The sequence below is a fragment of the Calonectris borealis genome, chromosome 2 (assembly GCF_964195595.1).
Source record: "Calonectris borealis chromosome 2, bCalBor7.hap1.2, whole genome shotgun sequence".
In the NCBI taxonomy this organism is placed as follows: Eukaryota; Metazoa; Chordata; class Aves; order Procellariiformes; family Procellariidae; genus Calonectris; species Calonectris borealis.
The window spans coordinates 135,305,188-135,328,538 of record NC_134313.1 but is presented as its reverse complement, the minus strand read 5'-3'; the positions used below and the strand labels follow the sequence as shown (position 1 = coordinate 135,328,538).

The window sequence follows — 23,351 nt, the reverse complement described above, 5'->3', positions numbered from 1 at the left end:
CAACCAACATTTGTAGCACAAAAATAACTTCAGTATCCTGAAAAGGAGGAGGAGCAGCAAGGAAGAAACGCCACCTTAAAATTATCAGTTCTTCTACCACATTCATAAAGCCCCAACGGAAATGGCAAGTCAAGTACAAAATGGGTACAGTCCCACTGTGCACCTCAATTTATGGCAATAGTGAGACACCTATTGTACAAAACTGTAAGGCGACTTCAAAAATTCAAAAATACAAGAACAGTTATACGAACCATTTAATTTGATACTATTTACACCTTCATCAGTTGCTTGGCTGCGCTGCAAGTAATTTTAACTTGTCACCCAACGCACAAGTTTGAAGTCTCGTGTTTATTGATGCAATTGAAAATTTAATTTTTTTTTTTTTTTTTTACATTATTCCTGTATCACAATTAGCAATAGGGAAAAAAAAATGAATAAAGCTTTGCATGGCCAAGAGAGGAATCACACAGAACCAGCGTAAGATAAACGATCATGAGCACCTTTGAGACATCTCCATTTCAGTTACTATAAGCTCCTATTAAAAAAAAAATTAAATATATTTCTTAAAATTACCTAAAAATACATAAAGCTTGTAACCCCTTTCCCTCTCTGCCCTTCTCCCCACACAGAAAGAATAGACAGAAATGACAGAGGTGCTTTTGTATTCCCAGGACCAGAACGAACACTGAACTAGCAGCGAGCAGACAGAGACGGAATCCCCCACAAACTGCGATAACCTGCACAGCTCGTGCTCAGAGAGATCGCTCCTCCTGCCCGTCTCCTGCGCTTTGGCAGCCCCACACAGCTCCTCGCTGCAGGGCGGCACTAACGATCTGCAGTCGCCTCTACTGCATGCACGTGAACCCATGGAGAATCAGCTCTCAACTTCCTCAAGAAAAATCCCAAACCAAATGTAAACATAAAGCAAAGAGTAAGGGACGAAGCTGGGTCTGACTGAATTTACCGGAGCAGCAACAGCTTCCGCGAGGACGGGTTCCGACTTCAGAAAGCACGCTTTTGCACAGGGACAAAACTCTACACAATAGGTGGGGAAGGGAAAGAGAAAAATACGGGAGCATCTTCCTGGAAATACCCTCCCATCTCAGACAATGTCAGCTCTTTTAGGGTGCTTTCCATCTTCCTCATAACCCTATTTTCTTCAAAGTACGGTATATGCAAAGCTCCTATAGCTATCACATCCCAGACAGCATAAACCCACAGAGGGTTTTGTTTTATTTTGTTTTGAAATAATCTTAAGTTTTGTTACTTTACAACTACTTGCAGTCATACGAGATGTGAAAGACAAGAAATAGTCCTTTCAAATTCCACAAAGGTATTTTATTACAATAGTTTCATTTAATAAATAGCTCACCCAGTCTTAATAAATCCTTAGTAAAACATTGCCAGCATATCTCATCAATGTGACTCATGTAAGCCTCGTGTATGCACTTTTTCCAGTTTAAGCAGTTTTCTTAATTCATTTCTTCCATTCTAAATAGGCATAGCAAATAGATGTCAACTGAAAAAAGTCTGGGCAAATAATGTTTGTGCTCTGTATCATATGAAGGTTTTTGAAAGCTACCTATAGTTCACAGCATGTGAACAGGTACTCCCACTTTTTTCTCTTTTTCAAAGACACCCAAAACACCTTTTATTGGGTAAGACGAAAACAGACTTCTCTGGTTTCTGTATAAGGCTAGTCCATAAGTAATTATTTGACAATAATTTACTTTCCTTAAGAGGAATTGCACACATTCTAATTCTTCTTTTCAGGTATTATGCAGGTAACTGGATTCAGTTACTTCAAGCCACTGCTGATGGCTATACGTCAACATATTTATTCTGGGGATGTTGAGACATGGAGCCTTGTGTTTGGGCGACATGAATATCTCTGCAACACTGAAAGCAGGTAAAACAAAAAGATGTCATTGTGCTCCTTCACAAGGAAAGCAGCATATTTGTGCTACATGTGTGCACAGAGACAGAAAGGGCAAAGTATCATAAAGATAGAGACTTTGCTAAAAGCCATCTTAGTGATCTCTGAAGGGGTAATCTCCCATATGTAAATACAGAGAACACATGTGCAGGGACACCTAGTGCTCCTGACCATAAGAACCCTCCACACACGTGAAAAAATGCTAAACGTGTCTTAGGGGACAGGTGGTGGGAGGAGGGAAGAAGAAAACCCACATTTTCAGCATTCTCTTTCTTTTATATGTACTCTTTCCTTCTCTCTCTGCCCTCCCCATATACATCACTTTTTTCCTTCAAGCTATCAAAATCCTCTTGGGTTAAAAAGTTCTCAGAAATTGTCCATTTTTGCATCCCTACGTTAAATAAAATCTCACTGTACACTTTCACTCACTAATACAATCTCACTGCATGCTTTATGTGACATTCAGCAAAGGCAAATCATGTTAAGACCCACACCTGCCCTTAAGGGATAATAATTTTAAAAAACAGAAGATAGACAATTATAAAGCAAAGAAGAATAAAATATTATGCTTTTGCTCACAGTCCAAATTTTTTTTTTTTTTTTTTTTGTATCTCATAGGTGTATCAAAATTTGACTGTTTCAGAGGGGAACATACACACAAGTATTGAAGTGACTGCACTTCCATACTGTTGTTGTACCCACACCCTTACCAGACCCTTCTCGCCATCCTCCCTTCCTCCCCCAGAGACCTGCTGCCTCCTGCTCCTTAATTCCCATTTCTCAACAATAACGCCACGTAATACTCTCTTATTTCAGCAGCCATATGAACTACACACAATGTTAATGCCTTAAACCCGCACAGCACAAACCTACTCTTTTTAAACATGAGTCTATGGAAAAAGAGTTAAACATGTTTGAAAGGAGATCAAGTGAACATCGACAATGTTAGTCCATTCAACTGTTTGAACTCAATACCTATGGGATAGAAAGTAAATGGTCTACTTTTTCCACTCTTAGGAATATGCAAAGAGCAAGCACTTATTCATTTCATCCATTCTAGGTAGGCACTGCTGTACTGGTTACCTGGAAAAAGCCTTGGCACCTCACACCAACAGCACAGATGCAGAGTATGCCAACACCCATCCGCGCCGAGTGCTGTTACTCCCCAGCACTGCCTCCGAGCTCGTGGTTCTCCGGCTCTGACAGCTACACGTGATACCCCTGAAAACCCAGACTTGCTCACTGAAACAACCCTTTTTCTCCCTGAACTCTAAAGAGCAGCACGAAGAAAAAGACCGTCATTTCTCAAGCTTATTTCACTGACAACAAAAATTTAACATAGACAGCTGGAGAAGAAATACTAAAAAAACCCACGCACAACAAAAAACCCACTACGGACTGTGGCTAGTGCCATACGGTAAGAAACAACTTCTGTATAAAAGATCCTGACATGAACAGCCATAGAAACAAAGTTAGTAACTCCTATAGCCAAATGGAAAACTGCTGGTAATCAACTGAATTTATAGGGGAAGGGGAAGAGGTGTCTTATTGTTTACTCTGCAGCCAGCAAAATAAAAACAGGCAAGAAAAACCCAACACAAAAAGCTACCCACACACACAAAGTTTACTAGTCTCTCCCCCTCAGGTTGCTTCAAGGAGCTGATGCTTGATCACAACAGAGTGAATCAGTGTTTTTAACGCTCTTCTATGGGGGGGCAGGGGGAAGCAGGTTTACAGGACAAAATTAAAAATCCTTAACTCTCTATTCATATTAGTGTTTTTGGGAAAAAAAAAGCAGCAACAGTTTTTTTAGTTACAAGGTGAGGGAGGGGTGCTCTCCTTGTCATTTTCTTTATGGCACATGTAGGTAATGATACAGATTAAGCCGCTGGTGTAGTTTGTCCTGGAAGAGGTGCTGCAGTCTCTGCCCACCTCCTGACTTCACACTGAAACTCTGTGTGTTTAAGCAAGCTTTTCAGTCTTTTAAGTTGTTCACCTTTGATTCCTGAAAACACCTAACAAATAGTAATAAGTCCATTCAAATAAAGCTTATTGAATGTGCATTCTAAGCCATCTTTTTCTATATATAAAATTTTATATATATACACACATAATTATATATCTCGGTTTGCTTATTCCTAACAAGTAGTTCTGATAAATACAAAAGCAAAGGGTCACACGCCCTGCCTAAAAAGAAGGTATAATGAATTTCTGTTAAAAACCCCCTCAGGTTCAGTGACAAACAGAGTTTTTATATCATTTCTATTAAAAATTAATTAATTTCTAGTGTATATTACAAGGCACACCAATGACACAGTTACTGTATTTTATCAAATCAAGCCATTAGCTTGTGAACCAGAAAGTTCATCTTGATGCCTTACCTACAGAAGAAAGGAGAACGGTTTGAAATACTGACTTGTTAACGAACATCACCAGTTTTTATTTTTACACACTGATCTGGACAGCAGAATACTTGACGAGGAAATGTTATTGCTCCAATTTCAAACCCAATTCAGCAATTCAGGCAAAGCTTAGCTAAGCCACAGGCAAACTGCAGCAATACTTCTCTTTGTGTTGCTTCATTATTTAATCCCAGACCTGGATTTAAAAGCACTCTGTACTACCACTCAGAATAAGGATTTTCCATAAAATTCAGACAAAGAATATTTTTTCTCAAAGCTCATGCAAGACGTAGTGGTTGGCTCCTAACCACATTTTCCCCTTTCATCTTGCACATACGACCCACCAAAGTAGATGCTTCGGAGATGTGTATTATCTCAGCATTCAAGATGAAAATCTGGCTCTTGCATTACCTCACAGATCCCTCTGTGCTGGTGATCAAATTTCCTACCAGCGCCTGCGAAACATCGGATTTGCTTACTACTTTCCACCAGGACAAACGATCAGAAAGCTGTCCATGGGGCCAGTACGCCACACAGCTCCACTCCCTAAAGCCACCAGCCAAATGACCGGGCACAGGGCTGCACTCTCCTCGCAGGATAAACTCAAATACTCTGAAAGAGACTGGATATGTGTGGACAGGGTATGATGGCTCAAGAAGCACAACCAGAAGATTTAGATGGGCACGTCCAAGTTACATCATACAAAATAGGTAAATCAACCAATGTAAGCCTGACTGTAGTTCTTATGCTTATGTAGATTAGCCGGATAGTAGGCTTTCACCTATTACTACCTTTTGCTTCAGGATTTTAGTTCGACAATTCTTCACATCACTAATTAGACTAAAAGCTTATATTCATTATTTGTAAATTCCCATGAGTGGTCCATAAAGACATTTTAAGAAGAAAATTCTAAAGATTCTGCCATTACCATATTAATGCTGAATTTCTCTTTTTTTTAAAAAAAACTTTCTTTTTCCAGGTGTTGTTAATGAGAAGGCTGTTAAGATTTTTTCTAATTGAAGTAGTAAGCACTGCTTTAAATTTAATGGGAAGTTCCAGTATCCTTTAGGAAAATGGGCTTTCATCTACCCTTGTGGCTTCTGACATTTCAGGCCTTTTCTTTCCACTCCACTCCCCCACCCCCAACCCTTTGGAGAAACTGAAAGGGGTTTTCTTTTTGGGTTTGTTTTTTTTTTTTTTCTTCCTGTTTGTTTTGGGGGGTTGGGGTTTAGGTTTTTTGTGGGTGGGTTTTTTGGGTGTTTGATTTTTTTTTAAAGCCACAGTTTCTCTTTCCCTCCTCCTCCTCAGAGCACGGGTCTGTATTCCTCAAATAATTGTACTACTGAGCTGATTTTGTTGACCAAACATTTTAGAGCTATGGTCACTTGCCATTTATTCTCCCACCCCACCACTAACTTGCAATTAACTGGGGTGCGGATAGCCGTGAAAACACTCAGGAGGTATATGAAGGACTGAAAATAACATCTTTAAATGCAGAAGTGCTTCTAAACATGAAAAAAAAAGGTCTATTTAAAATCCTAACTGGTATGAAGTAGTAATCCCCTAATGATGGGACACAAAGCTCATCTTTTATCTTTCTCCTCCCTACCCCTTCTTCCCTTCAGCCACCAAAATAGCTAAAGGCTTCTTCTCTCCCCTCACCTGTTTTCCTAGCATACACAGGGGCTGCTAGCTGAAGCAGTCGATATTTCTGTTATGGACAGTCAATATTTCCATTACAGACTAACCACGAAGTTTTACATCAGCTGTAAGAAGCAGCTCTAGATCAAAACTTGAATATGATGTTCCTGCAATAGATGGCCAAGTTAGGGGCTGGGGAGCTCTAGATAAGGAAAGAAGAATTTTTTTTTTTTTTTTTTAATTTTCAGTGAATTCAGCTCCTTTTAAAGAGCTCAAGAAGGAGAAAGAAATGGCATAGGATACTTCAGTGTCATTTCTGAAGCAAAAAAGGGTACCAAGGCTTGAATAATTAAAAAAGCCAACAAGATACTTTGTTTCACAAAGCAGCTGCTGGATATACCCTCACAGTGCTTTTATTTTGCACGTCTTCCCTACTACCATCACTTACTCCACAGAAATTTGCACATCAGTTAGAAATCCGACAGAAATAAGTGACACAGATATCATGTACCATGTAAAAGTTTTGGCAACTTTTTTTGGTACTTGAGGTACCAGATTAGATCTTATCTTAACAATAGCTCAGTGATTCACCCTTCTCAGATTGAAATAGCTAAATAAAATTAGCAGCGTTCATAGACAAACTCAGTAGCCACCATGCTGCTGAGACCAACTTGCTCAGCCACGAGCCTGTGCTTGCAGAGAACATCAGAAATGCTTTCCAGATTCCTTATGCCACATCTATAGACAGGGAGTCTAGCCCATTTTGGTCTCTTTCAGGTCAGGCTCAAGTGAAACTAAGGTGGTCCATACTCAGTTTAAGTTCACCATATGCTCCAAATTAACTATTCAAATTTAGTTCTGGTTTTAGGGGTAGAGGGGAAGCAAAATAAGGCTTGAAGTAAAATAGCAAGAGTTGCTCGGCCTATACATTTATAGCATGTAATTGCAAGAACTCTGTTACATAGGCTCAGAGAGCAGGGAGCCTCTATTTGCTACTTTTTTGCTATTAAATTTCTGATTTAAACCTTTCAGGTTGAGAGCAAGCTACTTTAGAGCTTAAACTGAGGGAGGTGTTAGGGTAGTTCAGGGAGCCATCCCAGCGCATACTTCTCTGCTGCCTCGCTGTTTCACCCCACACACAGACTTTTTAAAGAAAAGCCTGTTTGCTGCCTCGCAGGCTACTTTACAAAAAATGACACAAATTAATGTCCAATTCCTAAAATGATCTCAGTAAACAAAGATTCCTGTGGGGTCTGGGAAATGGAAACACACCGAAACACTCGTGCTGCTGAAAGCACCATCTAACTTCAAAAAGCTTACATGCTATAACTAGAATAAAAGAAAAATCTTGCTTAGTCTGATTTTAAGTGTATATGTAAACTTCAGCTAACAGACAGGCTCGCTAGTATTTTCAAGTCTCTTCCATGATATAAGAGGATATTAACAAGGGCAAACTACTTCATTTAGGCAACTGTCTATATAATAATATCTAAAAATATTAATAAAGTCCTAGTGCTTAAAAGAACAAAATAAACCAAAAGCAGAGTTAACAAGAGCACAGAGTAAATCAACACTTTCAGATGTACAGCCACACGTTTCAGGCTCTTTCCAGTGTTTAAAGCTACTCTTAAAGAATGTAGTGCGTGTGTGCACGTACATGCACATGCATGCATGGCTTTCATTCTGCATTGATTCTGGCTGAAACTTCAATTTTTATTACTTTTTTCATAAATACGTATATTACTCAACTTTGCAAGAGCACAGCTTTATGCTGACACGATAATTGAGCATTTAAGAGATATACTATGCTCATCATCTGATGTTACAGCAAAACCTAACAAAAGACCTGCAGTTAGCCTGCTCACGTGGCTAAGGTTTTTTTTAATATTTAAAAAAAAAACCCAAAAAACACACACCTATCTCCTCATTACTACTTTCCACCCTTCAGTCTTTCAATCTCAAGACAAATCAAGAAAAGTTTAAAAAGCACTAGCAAGACAAATAGCTTCTTTTAAACCTTCTAGACCACACTAACAGGAATAGATTAAGTAGAATTAATACTTCACCAGTTTTACAACAGAAGAAATGTCAAATTTACTGTACATTTCCTATTATTTTTGCTTTAAAATAAATAAGCTCTTCCATCTCAAAGGATTCAGTACAATAAACCTTATTCACAGAAGTGAAAAGTTTAAAACAAAAAAACCAGAAACTTTTAAACTATAAACTGATGCACACAATAACTAAGACACCACACAGATACCAATTCTCACTTTGATGCTCTAGTAATTACTTTACTAGTACACTTTGTTGTACTAATTGAATACCAGCAAGAAGAAATAGTACTCAAGTGCTGGCCCTTACTGATGGCAATTCCACATGGCCTTAAACTGATCAAGTGATCTAAAGCAGATGAGATATAACGCCTCTACCAGAAGAGCGCTAGAATGTGTGGGTTTTGCACTATCACCACCAAATATTTTTCCTTCCTTTCTTGTGCCCTGTCAAAACCCAAAAGTCATAGAAAGTGACCACTATGCTGTTTGGCTTTGTCATTTTTATGCTGAATGTCACCAGATGCAGAATTAAAAAAAAAAACGCCATTACTTTTTCTATACATAGATTACTTGCAAAGAGAAACAATTATGGTTTTCAGACATTATTGTAATTTCTTTTAAGTAATTTTCTTTGAAGAGTTCTCCCCCAAAAATGAAATCCTATTCAATTACACAAAAATTGTGTGGACAGAACAGCACCAAATAAAATTATTTCATAGCTGTACTTAGAGCGAAAAGTTACATATTTAGAACAACTGCGTAATCTCCCCTCAAAAAATGTTATACTCTTGAAGTGTAGAATGCACCGTCTTCCAGTTGGGATGTAGAGCTAAATAATATACACGCTTTGCACACATACACAATATTTTCTACATTAAGTTTTGATCTAAAGACAGGTTACTAGGAAAAAAGTAACTTTTTAAACATGTGTTAAGAAGTTAAATTTATAAAGTAATGACAACCATGCAAAGTTTTCTATTGTCCACAAAGCTTATTTTCTCCTTTTTTCACAGGGCAATAATTTTGGTCAGGGTAAGTACATCTACACTAGTAAATGCACATTCACAAGTAAATATTTTGTACTGGCATAGTTAAAGCACCACAGCTTGTGCATAAAGAATGTTTCACAATTTTTTATATTTACTTAATAGAAATATTGTTAATTATATCTTTCATTAAGCTTCATTTTTAAGAATTACAAAACCAATCTTCTGTGCTTTTGTCATAGCAACTTTGATTAGTGCACACAGGCTTACGTAGTATAATATATGAAAGCAATCTCTGAGCTTTCATACCAGGCCTTGATGAAAGCCTTAGAGTATCATTTCATTCTGTTCAACTGGAAAAGTCAACAACTAAAATTCAATTGTTCACGAATTTTAAATTTTGCAACATTTCAATTTTACAATTTCTTTCAAAGTCAAGTCATGTTGAAAAATCGCCAGTATGTAAGAGGTGTAAGTGTATTTTCTTTCGTAACCTTTACAGTTAATATTTAATAATTTCCCCCTGCTTTCATAATATTAAAAAAAAAACTGCCATGACTCTAAGAAGTGGCATATAAAGCAATTATAGGATAGCCACTATCACCTTTTAAATAATTTCATTGTTTTTCATTTCCTTTTTCACAGAAAACATAGAATATAGTGCATGTTTTGAGGATGAAGATCACAGCAAGCATTGACTTTTTCACTGACATTGTAGATTTAAATACACTGTTACAATCAGAGAACAAAAAATAGGGTTTACATTTCTGCACTAAAAGCCGCACTCCACACAGGGCAGTGAACTATTTTAGTTCACTTTGTATTAAACAGTGCAAAATTGTAAATTTGGATCAGTTAGTTTCAAAGCAGAGAAAAGGCCTATGTTGTGCTACAGTTAACCAGTTAATTCGTAAGTATAATTTACAAGTTAATCATCATTAACATCAAGGTTATTTACATTTGGTAACTTGTAATTTTCAAATGCATACCATTTTGCTAGATATTTAAATTAATATTAGGAACAAAGTTCATATGAATGATGATGATAATTTTGACCAAGTTTAATAAATTATTTAGCAGTTAATTACTTCAAATTTAGTTTGTATACAGATGTGCAAACTTATTATCACACCAAGACAGTAATTACTATCTTCTTTTTACAATCATACAGTGCTGATTTGTTAAGAGATACCTAAATTAGGTGGTAGCTGCCCCCACTAGTAGATCAAGTTGCTTTTACCTGAGAGCATAGTTTAGCATAGTTTAAATACGCCTTTCAAAGGTTTGAAATTCAACTGTTCCATCTGCATATAGATACGCCCAACAACTGAGGATTTAAGAAGAACATTTTAAAGAAATAAAGAGCAGGAGAAAGCTAAAAATACCGAATTACACACACACACAAAAAAATCAGCATAAGGAAGACTATGATGTTATAAGATAAATATTCAACCACAGAAAGAAGTCATTCTTCTTTAGGAGTTACTGATCATTTTCTGCTAACACTACTGTTTGTATGTCTTCTTCACTCATCTCCCCCACCATCACCACCACTCCCCCACCCCCCAAAAATTCAGCTCATTTCAAACTATGCTGGCACCAGCTTCATGCCTAGTACTGGACTACACAATAAGAGACAACTACCAGTAACAACCAGAACTGGAGCTACCAAAAGCCTCAGAACAAAGCAATCGCTCCCTCCCTCTTCTCCCCCAAACCTCAAAGACATGCTTTAATAGTTTGTAACCATATGCACGTTATCCACAGAGTGCAAGGAAAGGTCACAGGCCTGGATGTTAGAGGGAAAAGAAACAGGTCAGGGCACCTGCTCAGCCCCCCTGGACCAGGCAAAGCTCTCCTCATCGAGCCCAAGTCTCACCAGGTAGGACACGCACCACAGCTGTCTCCAGAAAACTGTCACTGCTCAAACGCCGTTTCTTCCTCAGGAACTTGCGGGGCTTCATCGTGGTGAAACATGACTAAGTTTTGGACAGACTTTTCCATGCCTTGCCTTTTTTTTCCTTTTTTTTTTTTTTTTTAAAGGGTACCACCCAAAATGACACACCCAGTGACACAAGTCAAAGCTACGTCAAAGAACAGCTTTCTAGAATACAGAACCACATGTGATTTCCACCAATACTCTAGAACTAAAAAGTTAAGATAGCTTGAACTTTCATTTGAAAAGCCATTTTGAAGAGCTGCAGTAAAAACACAGCACTGGTATAGAGAAGGAGACTGACGTAACCACACGTGTGATGCTGGATCTGTACTGCCGTTCATGCATTCAGAAGTAGCATTTTCATGTTAAGATGCTGAACTTAATCCAACATATGCAAAATCAGTAACAGTCATAGTAAGTGAACTGTGTGGACCAGGTGATGTGAGCAAAAGGGCCAGGGAGAAAAGCTTATTATTTGCCACAGAGGCAGGCAAAAGCCAACCACAGCAAGTAAATGCAATTTTGTGATTTTACTGAAGTAGTCAAACACAAAGATAATGCAATCTTTAACTCAATGGAAAAGCTTAAAGGGCTCTACAAATTATAATGATAAATCTTCTAAATCTTTTCCCAAGATTACTTTCAAGGAGTGATGCGTAACATCAACCCTGTATAGGTTAAGTACATGCTACATATTTGAAAGGACGATTTTGGTCATGATTTGAGTTCAGTTGGGCAACTGTCATCAAGCGCAGTTGTACAAAGGGTGCGTACTCCACAACTTCAGGTAAAAGCTTACAATTCTATGTTAAATGCAGAATCTGGGGTATATTTATATGTCAACAGTCACTTCTTGTTTAAAGGAGCAGCCAGGATAGAAGAGGGGGTAGAAATCACATTATTTATAAAAATGCCCTCTCAACTGCGTAACAAAAAAAAAGAGAACTTCTAAATAGAGGTATATAACTCACTCTAAGCAAACACACTGTTAATGCAAACAGAATAAGCAGCAACCCAAAACAAGTTACCAAATTAGAACAGGACCTTCACCATTTGTTATTAGGACTCAGACCATCACTGAGAACCAAACTTAGTATTTCATAAATAAACGAAGGGTCATCTATTTTTTGACTATCATAACTTAATGTGGGGTGTTTGGGGTTTTTTTGGGGTGGAGGAGTGTTTTTGTTTTTCAGAGCAATAGTTTAATAGAATAAGCATTCTGGTGCATCTTTGAATGGACCAGTATTAGCAGTACAAGAACAATTTTACACCACTGCTACTGGGCACTAACATTAAACACTGAAAAGAAATTTAATGATGAGCACACAGTATTTTAAAAAAAAAATCTTTGCTTTGACTTTAAGAATATTTCTGATTTATTTTGTACAGGTTATTAGAATCAACTTAAATACCTGTGCTGTACCCTAGGATCCTCCAGTTCATTAAGTGTTAGTAAAACTACAGACCACATGTTAAACTACATGCTTACCAGCTCTTAGTATCTATTTGAAATTGAAAGAGAATATGAATTTGTATACAGTTTCAAACACCTAGCACTCCTGAAAGTTGCATATTTCTTGAGAGTATCCTACATTAAAAATTTCTGTGCAGGTGTGAGGTTCATACAATCAGGTAACAAAAAAGTAATGAGATATTCCAGCACCTTTGTAGAGTCAAAAGGAGTACCTCCTGGTTAGCAGTGGCAGTTTTTAGCTCTCTGTCACCAAGTTACGCAGCTGCCCACCACCACCTAAACTTGCTTAAGTAACTGAACTTCTATTAACGCAAAGCTCACCGTATAAGAACTCTTGTCGTTGATCAGCACCCACTGTGATCAATACCACTAAAAGACACTTTGTACTGAACTCCTCTCACTTGACCCTGGCGAATAGCTCCCTCTGCACACCAGAGTGGTGGTTTTCCACAAAGAAAGATGTGGTTCATTCAGGGATCCAGTTCCCTCAGCAAGAAAGACCCATGTGCTCTTTACAGCGCAGCAGCAGACATCTGTAACAGACCAATACCTCGATGGCAGGGGGAAACCTGTGTATGCTATTATACAATTAGCGAACTCATCTGAAAAATTATTTCAAAATTAGTAACAGTATTCCAAGACACAGACAAATAAATTTTAATTTTTTTTTCCTAACCATTACCTGCTTAAGGTTGCCACAAAACTTTCACTGGAAAAGAATTTAAAGCGTTTTTATCAGAATTTTAAACACACATCAGGAAAAAGACAAGACATGGTTTACACTATAAGTGTAGTCTATTAGCTTAAACTACTACCTAAATTCCTCAAACATACTACAGATTATGTTTTTCAAGTACTGTCCTAAAGAGACATTGCTTTGAAATTTTTCCTCTAGACGTAGGAGGAAAAATTGAACTATTCTTCCACAATAACCAGGAAGCCGCCATTCACGTAGAAATCTCCCCTACATGTATAAACCAAATAATCCACTCTATCACCGAAAATAAGTTTCTGGATAATCTGTTCTGCAACAGTTTTAAAAGTACTGTTTTCTTTAAAAGAACACTTGCGTCTTTTGCCTTTGCAAGATGGTTTGTGCGTTTTCCCTGTCAAAGCTGGGGCAGTTTTGCAAACTCGGTTTCCCAAGGGCCTCCCCGCAGCACGCCAAGGACTTCCTCCGAGGGCAGGGGAGAAGGGGCAGAGAGCCCGCAGGAGTAGGCCCCAGGATGAAAGCTGTGTGGAGCAACTGCATAGCACAACTCACTCGAGGGGTTTTTTCACCCCTCCTTCTCATAGCTAGCCCTCCTGCCCTGCTTATTCCTAGAAAATGAGAGTCCCGCCTTGATCCGTACATGCTAGATATTTAACAGACAATTGCAAACCCAAGCACAACAAGCTTTTTACTTCATCCCTAGCTGTTATTTAACATGAAGTATCAGGAAAATAAGTAATTGTGAACCCAAGTAATAACTTAAGATTTTTTTTTTTTCCCAACAGAAATTTTTGCTCACACAGACTAGAGTTCCCTCTAACTGGAATTTTGACTTCTGCACTACAATATTTAAGGCTCCATTAAGGTGAAGTAAGCTCAATTTTTGAGGGAAAACCTAAAGGACCTGTACGTTTAACATTTAAAATAAAATCAATTTACCAAAAGAACAAAGCACTGCTATTTTCACAAAGGGGAAAAATGTATTAGACACATGGTGTAGACTACATATTTTAAAATAGCGTTCCTAAAGTTCAGCTTAGCATGAAAGTTAATCTTTCAAAAGTGAACATTCAGCTCCAGTTGTGTTCAAGTGTACTAGTACTAGCAGAAAAAAAAAAAAACTTACTATTTTTATAAATTCTCCAGATATTTTTAGCTGGTCTCTTCTTAAACTGCAAATTATTTTATGGTAACATAATCTTTTAAAATGCATGTGTGTGTATATATATACACACACACAGAGAGACACATACACATTCTTTTTGAAACACTTCTCTGCCTTCTCACCAATCAGACCACAGTCACAAAATGTTCAAGATACCAAAAAAATTAAAATTGAGTAAGGCCCTTCCCAGCTGAGACCTTTCATTTCAAGACAGTTTCATTTCAATACTTAGTCCCATACCCAAGAAAAATCAGATCCCTCTCTGACTCATTGTTATCTGTGCTCTTATCCAAATTTTAACTTAATTAAAAATACAGGATGCCTTATTTTACCTGTTACAGGCAGTTTTCCATCCAGATTTGCAAAAGGACAGTTTTAGTTGATGCTAATTCCACTGCACCATGAAGAGGCAGGCAATAGGGGAGACATATTGCTGCTGAGGTTACATTGCACAGGAGACAGCCTTTATACTACAGGTTTCTCTTGTGCCAGCTGCCGTGATAATACACTTCGGCAAAATAACAATTAATAATATAATTTAATATAATTCTCCATTTTGAAATTTCCACACACTTGCAGAAAAAAACTGGAAAACACCACCTTTTTTGGCCCCACTCTTTTATTGCTGTTACATGTGCAGTATTTTAACGTTTACCCCAATATTGACCCTGGTAACACACTTTATTTGCGAAGTATCCAACTACAAACATCAAGATTTTCTTCTTGGTTAAAGGTACGCATCTTTCAACACACACTCACAAACCAATATTACAGATTTGGAAAGAAGCAAAACCAGGAGAGAATACAATAAAATAATTTCTTGTTAATTACCCGAAATGTATCCAAACACAGAGGAGCTCTTGCCCCCATACAGAAACTTTTCCAAGGCAAATTACTTACTCCAGGTGATGAGAAGGAACAACTGCTGCTGAAGTACCCACACGGATAAACATGCCCAGAGAGGCTGGGTAGCACCAGTAAGCACTGGGCTTACTGATCTCCCCAGCACGCCCCAAACCCAGACACCTAGGGAGATTTTGGACGGCACGTTCAACAATATTTTCTTTATTTGGACAGCAAACCTGAGACTCATACAGCAAAGATGCAGGATGGAAAAGTACACAAGTGCATACACTTGACACGTCCAGGGGAAGGGAAAAAAAAAAAAAGATAAGGATAGAAGCCTCAGAGTAAAACTATAAAATAACGCACAAGTATTTCTGGTAATAATGTCACATTTCTAGATGAAATAAGGAAAAGTTACGGTTTTATCTTAGCTTTCAACAGTAATTAGCATGTAACTCAACATATAATTCTATACTCTGCATCATTCAAGATAAAGAATGGACTGACACACAGATAAACATTTCACATATGAAAACAAAATGAGAGAACACACATCAAGAGAGAATTGTATTGAAGCGCTCTGGAACTACAAAAAGCACCTGAATATTGCTAAAGTGCATCAACTCTATTCAAATTTTTCCATCTATACCTCTCCCTCTTTAAAACATGAAAAGTTATCCTCTTTACTTAGATTTTACAGCATTTGATTTTTGCACCCATTCTCCACCTATTTACTGATTCTGAATAATCAAATTCCAATAATAAATTTGACTCTTAAATCACAAGAAAAAAATCCCACATCAATATCGCCCTGTGCCCATCTCACTGGGCTCGTGTAAGGATGAAATCACCAGAAGAGAGATTTTAACTGTGCTCCATGGCACTACGTATTTGTTACCAAAAGCCCAGGAGGATAAAATCCTAAAAGCTAGGATGACATTAAGGAGAGGAGCAGGTTTAAGGAGTGAAAAATCTTTTTTGTGAGGTTCCCTGAAGGGCTAACCTTGTCCGTGATTAAGTATTAGGTGTATTTTAATTCCACCTGGGTCCCTCTCTCATGGCCATTATGGGAAGACTTCACATTTTCTGTTAGGTAGGTAAATCCCAGGCCATTTAAGAATTTTTCAGGTCAAAACTAAGTATTTGAAGTCCACCCAGTAGCTAGCCAGAAGCCATAAAAGGACTCCAGCACTGTAGAGTCCTATGCTCTGCACTTAAAAGAGCAACTGAAATGAACACAGCCCCATTTTACAAAAATACCACCTTCAAGGTCTCAAAAATGTGGAAAATGTTATTACCCCATGCTTGAGGGGAAAAAAAAGGGAGAAATAAAAAAATTTAAACATTTCCTGATTATATTTTACTACCCTTAAATTGCACTTCCAAAATGTTATTTTTTATTCCACCCCTTCAACATTTACCATATCTATGCACAATTCAAGGTTCACTACAAGTATGTTTGCGGGGTACCTGCTGTAAAGGGAAGGTAGGAAAAAGAGAGCAGGACCAACCTTACTGGACATGTGTTTAGAGCTGTGTTTCGTATACTCCAGCTTATTTTTTAAAACTGCAACAAGAAGGGATTTTTTTTTTTTTTTTTAAATGATCAAACAGTATGAGGAGTTATAAAAATTAAACTTCCAACAATATAACAGTTAACGTGGTTAGTGAAGAATTGTCTGTTCTTGCCATAACGACTCATTGTCCATGTAGGAATCATCACAATTATCCAGGTTTGTTTCCACTCTAATTGTAAGCTTTCAAAGATTAAAAAAAAAAAAAAAGAAAAAAATTAATTTCCTGTTCACATCTGCAAAAATAAATGTGGAAACAAAGAATAAAAACCTGAAATCACTATGCAAAGTTTTGGCCTTTCACTCTCAAAAACATTCTAGTTGGACTCAGGCACGGTCCTCCACCTCTTTCTGCAGAAAAGAGCACGAATATGCCTAATAAGTGACATTTTCTATCATATCTTCTTACATACAGCATGTTTCTCCCTGCTTGATATTTACAGAAGCAGAACTAAAAATCAATGCCACTAAATTGTTTTTTTTTTTTTTTAATAACTGTGACCATTGTAGCTACCATACATACTTCAGCCTCGCAAAGCCGTTTCCCACCGCCTTGCGCGCACAAGATACAAACCTTCATTATACTGAAAATTAGCAACACAGTCTGATGCCCATCCAACAGCGTAATGCTCACCCCTGGAACAGAGATGGTTGCACGAGGGATTTGGGGCCTGTTTTCCTCAAATCAGCCTTCAGGCACTTCAGCATTAGAGGTGAAGCACAGCTGGCAGGTCACTGCGCTCCCTTTAGCGCAGCCTGTTACGAGGCAGCATTACCTACAAGGTGCACCTTCACTACCCTCTTCTCCTGCTCCTCTCCCAAACAAACTCCCCAGAAGAGACATAGTGAATTTATTTTCTCAACAAAGAGCCCTGGAGGCAGGGGGAAAAAAATACATTAACCTTCTAATTGTAAAAACACCTCCTCATTAGCACAATTGAGGTGTTGTGAACATTTCGGGCACCTGAAGGCCCCAGCAGCAGGCAAGGTGGACCTGGTCTGGGTGGGAAGCCCACCTGGAGGTGGGAGCCAGGGCCGAGAGGCTGCACCAGGCACATCCCCAGGTGCCCAGAGTTAGTGCCTGCCCTCCCCCCTCATCACACACAAGTGACATCAGGGCCATTTGAATAATCAGATTGCAGCGTACATTGCCTTGCGAGATACCAGCTGCTCTTGGATTGCGGCGAGGTAGTACCCAAAGCCTTGCACCACAAGTTTCATGGGCACAGGCACACGTACGATATGGGCTACCACCATCCTCCTCCCGCATTGCTGCTTTGCGGGAAGAAAACCCATCTAAGTAGCGATCGTGACTAACAGCGCCCTGCCTTCCCTCGCAGAGCATGACTAGCGGTCAGAATTATTACAATGCCTTCTCCAACTTTTGCATAAAGTGACCTAAACCTTTAAATATTGCAATAGCCTTCCTCCACACAGAGGGGTCTGAATGCAGAAATGCTGCATTCTTTTGGCATTCCCTTGAGATTTCAGTAGTAAGTCAGGAATCTACTCCGAGCTTATTAAATACTTTGCACCTCCCCCAGAATAATTCTCCACCCTTCCATCAAGGAAACCTTGACCAGGCCCCTTCTTTCAACTGCAGCGTATCCCCTTGTCTGTTTTTAAATGCTTCCAGGGGGGAGGGGAAGGAGAAAGCCACACAGGGGCTCTCGCCTTCCTTCCACAGCAGGTAGGAAGGTAATTTTGCAAACCTGGGTGTGCCCACTTCAAATCTGAAGATCCAGCAAGGGCTGGAATGCAGTGACTACTGGGTCTAAGAATTTCACCCTGAATAACAAGCCAGGCACACTCCACTGTCTTCTGGATTCAGCTCAACTTTATGGCAACCCTAGCTGACACCACCTCTTGACCTTCCTTTATGTGACAAGGATATGGATTACCAAACCCTTACCCTTTCCTCCCATGCACCTCAGCCGCCTCTGGAGAAAGATACCCACAAACTACCTTTGCAAGTGACAATATACGCACTCTGCTAAAAAAAAAAAAAAAATATCATATTTAAGGGGGTTGTAAGGAGGGGAGCCAGGACTCTCCATGAAGCAGCCTCACAGCAACAGAGGTCAATACAGTGTATTGAATAATTTCAGTGCACTACAAAACAACTTTTGCTCTTATGAAGTAATCATTTGACCAAACTATTAATTGTACACTCATGCCAAAAGACAGACTTGACACATTCTTTTTTTTTTTTTCCTTTTAAATGGCGTCACTGCTCTAACCGTATCTCACACACTGGGCTCTCTGGAAAGCGTTCCCCAGCCTTGCAGCGTGCAAACACACTGGGTGGGCCTGGTGAGCAACACACACACACCCCCGGCTGCATCTGACACCTTTCCCTTGTGTCAAAAGATACAAAGACTTCAAATAAGTTACTTTGAAAGCACCTTAATAACCAGTTTCACCAAAATACTCAACATTTGAAAACTGTGTTTTTACACGTATGTTACAACTCTAAACACACGCCCAGTAAGTAATGTTTAGAGACATGGAAAAAATCTCCAACTTTTTGACACACCACCCCCACCTCCTACCCCCTCCAAAAAAAAAAGAAAAGTATTAGACATCTATGAAAGGAACAGGAGAGTCACTTTTACAGACGGGACCACTGAATGAATTTTAAGTGGCTTTCTATATTTGATTTTGGGAGAGGGGGAGCGGAAACAAAGGGGAAGGAAGTGCAGTTTGAGAAATGCAATTTAATTTTCTGTTAAACAGCAGTATAAATCTGAACTATATCTGATACATTCCAACATGATACTGCACAATCAAACAGTGTTTTACAAATAAGGGCTTTGGGAGAAACGGTATGGGTATGCGGATACAATTACATTTGCAATTTTTTCAATATTATGCCTATATGTAGGCAACGGCATGCCTAGAAGAGTGCTTAAGTTCAGTGCAGAATTCTTTTCAACAAGTTACAGACGGATGCATGTTTCTGATAATTGCTAATTCACAGCCAAATATGAAGACATGCTACCCAATATGAAGAATGGACTTTTACACCAATTCAGCTGACAGCTGAAAGAACAGGAAAATGCTTTTAAACACATTGAACAATGATAAAAAAAAAAAAAAGTTGAGGGGGCCACCAGTGATTTTAAATTTACCTTTATATGAGTGAAATGAATCTGTTTTGAACAGCATAAATAGAATACTACTTGTGCAAGCTAAGATTAATAAGCATGAAAATAAATTTATTTATTATAGGGACTAATAGGAAATGATCAATTCTTATGTGCCATGGAACTTTCTCCTTAAGTCTAAAAATATATTGCATCTACAACAGTATTTTTATATACACAAAAGATCTGAAATATAGGCTACTGTAAATCAAAGCCATATACCTTGCATAATAAATGAGAAAGAGCACATACAGCATATTAATTTCCAATGAAAAGTATTACATAAATATAACCATCAAGATTAGCATGCTATGAATTGGTCCAGAGAGGGGTTCCCCCTTCCCTTAACTAGAGCAAAATTCCTCCATGCTTTCTCAAGCGAAGCTTTCCCCTAACACTAAATAGTGATTAAACTTCTAATTCTCAAAATACCAAGATACAATGCCCATCAAGACAGCTAATTCACCTTTTCAAATCAACTATTTTAAAAAGACTGCACTTTTTAAAATAGCCCTGAAATAGTAGAAGCCCCTGTTAACAAAGTTATACAGACATACTTCCCAGATTGAATAATGGAGTACAGGAACAAGCACGTGGAAAGTTTGATCTATTTTTTTTGCTTTTACTCTCTAGTGCACGCCAGGTTTTCTATAATCTAAATATTTGTCCGAGAAGCAGGCTGAATTGCTATAGGCAGTATAAAAATACTACCCTGCTCTATTGCAAGTATTGCTTCTTTACATGAGGCCCAACAAAATTACTACCTTGCAAAAATTAAACATATGTTTAGAAATTAAGGATGCATAAATCCTGTCCTTATTGGGAAGAAGTCATTCTCCTGCTGCTTCTATAGACCAGCTCAAAATTGTGATGAAAAATCCTCTCAAATACAGATGAGACTTCTACTACGTGCCTATAAAAATGCTGCAGACTCCAACATGGCAGGATCAAAAAAATATGTATACCAGTATATTTACAAGATGCTTTTTGTTGCTGGAGCAAAGCTCGTGTGCTTGCCCGTTACACAGTTCACAACACCACATTTCATTTCCTGCTAATACCCAGATTTTAACTCTTCTCATGGAACTTTAAATTTTAAAATCTTCACAATCATTTGCCATCAGATCATAATAAGTTGCTTCTCCCACAAAAAGCCTTTTTTTTTTTCTTTTAAATAAATCAAATACTACCACTGTTGCCCAGCCAAGACACTACATTAGAAATACATGGGGTGATTCTAGAAAACCTCTAGGACAGCAAGCACAGAGTGCACGCCTGTGGGTTTAAGAAAGCGGTCCATTTATCTACAACGAAGAGAAACACAAACCTAAGCATTTTTCAAATTGCTTCTCACTGGATAACTGAGGGCAAGGGGAGGGAGGGGGAAATAAAAATAAATTACCTTTGTCTTTTAGGGACTGAATGTTCAACTTCTATGAGTTTCCCATGCAGCTCCACTTTACCTGCAGAGATAAACAGAAAGGGGAAAATATCTGAGCGCGGTTGTGCGTCCCCCGCGACCCCGTCCCCCGGAGTGGGTTTAGCAGGGGTGTAAAGCAGGGAACGGGAGCGCAACACGTTAGCCCCTTCATCGGCAACCCGGGCACCGGCGGAGCGGGGACCCGGCGCCCGGAAAGGCGACGCAGCCCGGCGCCGAGCCGCTGCCGCGGGGGAGCCGGGGCCGCCCTCGGCGGGGCCCCTTCCTCCGCCTCAGCCCCGAGCTCAGAACGACCCGTGAAATGCCGTGTGCGGGAGCCGGGCTCGGCCCCGTCTCGGAGAGGGAGAGCGGGGGCTTCGCCGCCCCCCGCACCGCCGCCGGGCCTCCAACTTCGGGCGGTTTTGTGCGCGGAAGCGGGCGGGAAGGGAGCCGAAAAGAGACACCGAGCGCAGCCCGAGACCATCTTTTCCGAGGGAGCCTCTTCCAGCAGACCTCCGCAAAGCCGCTTCACGCGAAAAAAAAATTATTTTTTTAATTTATTTTTTTTTTAGGCACACAAAAACAGGATGTCGGGGCCAGGAGCCGGCGCGCTGCTGGAAGCGATGATGGGTGCGTGAGAGCAGCGAAGAGAAACCGAAATAAATAGCAGGGCAGCGCGGGCGGGGGGCAGGCAGGGCTCCCCCCCTCCCAAGTTTGGGGCAATTCGGCGGCTCGCCCCCAGCCCTGCGGCCTGCGCCAAGCCGCGGGGAGCCCCAGCCCGCTCCGGGGAGAGGCGGCCCCTGCGAGGGGCTGCGGGGGAGTCCAGCTGTGCCTAACGCGGGGGGGGGGGGGGGGGGGGGAGGGGAGGGGTGCAGCCGCTGCCCCGCGGAGCGCAGCGCGCCCCGCGCAGGGCTCCGCCACCGCAGCCCGCCCCCGCCTCACTGCACCCGCCGCCCCCCCCAATGCAGCGAGGGCCCCCGGCCGGGCAGGGCTGGCCGTGGGGTGTGGAAAAACATGGGAGCCGCCGCGCCGCGGGTCCGTGGGCCCAGGCTCCCGCCCCTCCCCGGCCCCACTCCCCCGCCACGCCGGGCCGGCCCCTCCCGGGGGGCCGCCGCGGCGCAAGCCCCGCGCAAAGCCTCCGCGGGAAGGCCGGGCGGCTCCGGCCGCACTAGGGAAACAACAGTTTGCACCTCACCTGGGGACGGGGGGGCAGGGTGGCAGGGGACCCCCCGCAACCTCCCCCGCAGACCGGCGGCGCGGCCCAGCCTGCCGCTGCAGCAGCTCCGCGGCCGCGGAGGAGCGCGGGCGGCGGGAGCCGTCGGGCTTGCGGGGGGGGGGGGGGGGATGGAAGGGGCCGCTCACCTGAAAGTGCCTCGATGGCCTTCATGGCCCAGCTCTCGTCGGGGCAGTCCACGAAGGCGTACCCCGTCTTCACCAGGAACTGGCCCGAGAAGGGGATCTTGGAGTCCTTAAAGAGACTTTCCAGGTCGAGGGGGCTGACGTTCTCGCCGAGGTTGCCGATGTAGAGCTTGTTCATCTTCCTGGCGGCTCGGGGAGGCGCGCACCGCGGGCTGCAACCCTCGTCTTGCGAGAGGAGGTGGGGAGGAAGGGGGAAATAAAACAAAATGCGATGGAGGAAGGAGAGAGAGAGAGAGAGGACGGGGGGGGGGGGGGGGATCAGATCTGCAGCTTGTGTCCCTCCCTCTCTCTCTCAAGGGGTAAAAAAAAAAAAAAAAAAAAAAAAAAAAAAAAAAAAGCGTAGCCAAACGGGAGCCCTAAGTGCCTGCCGTGCTACCCGGGCGCATGGGGGGCGCGGGGGAAACACCCAGCGCCGGGGCCGCGGACCGCGGATGGCGGGCTGAAGAGAGGAAAAGGAGGAGGGGAGGGGAAAAAAACTACTTTTTTTGTCTTGCCCCCAAGCCCCTTTGGCAGCAGCAGGCGGACTATGAAAATGTCACACTACGTGCGTGCAGGCGCCGCCTCTCAATATAAAAAAAAAAAAAAACACAGAGAAGGGGAGGGGGGAGGGAAGGAGGGAGGGAGAGAAAAAAAA

The 23,351-nt window shown here is 40.9% G+C and overlaps 1 protein-coding gene across 2 annotated transcripts in view; it reads right to left on the bottom strand.

Annotated features, from left to right (window-relative positions):
- Window positions 1–22,968, bottom strand: part of IGF2BP3 (insulin like growth factor 2 mRNA binding protein 3) — a 116,655-nt gene extending 93,687 nt beyond the window's left edge. For both annotated transcript variants that reach the window (XM_075143587.1, XM_075143588.1), the window contains exons 1-2: window positions 22,661–22,968; window positions 21,284–21,344 (exon numbers count right to left, since the gene is read on the bottom strand). In XM_075143587.1, coding sequence (XP_074999688.1) covers window positions 21,284–21,344; window positions 22,661–22,835 — 236 coding nt within the window. In that variant the 5' untranslated portion in view covers window positions 22,836–22,968. The remainder of the gene's footprint in view (window positions 1–21,283; window positions 21,345–22,660) is intronic.
- Window positions 22,969–23,351: the final 383 nt, after the last annotated feature.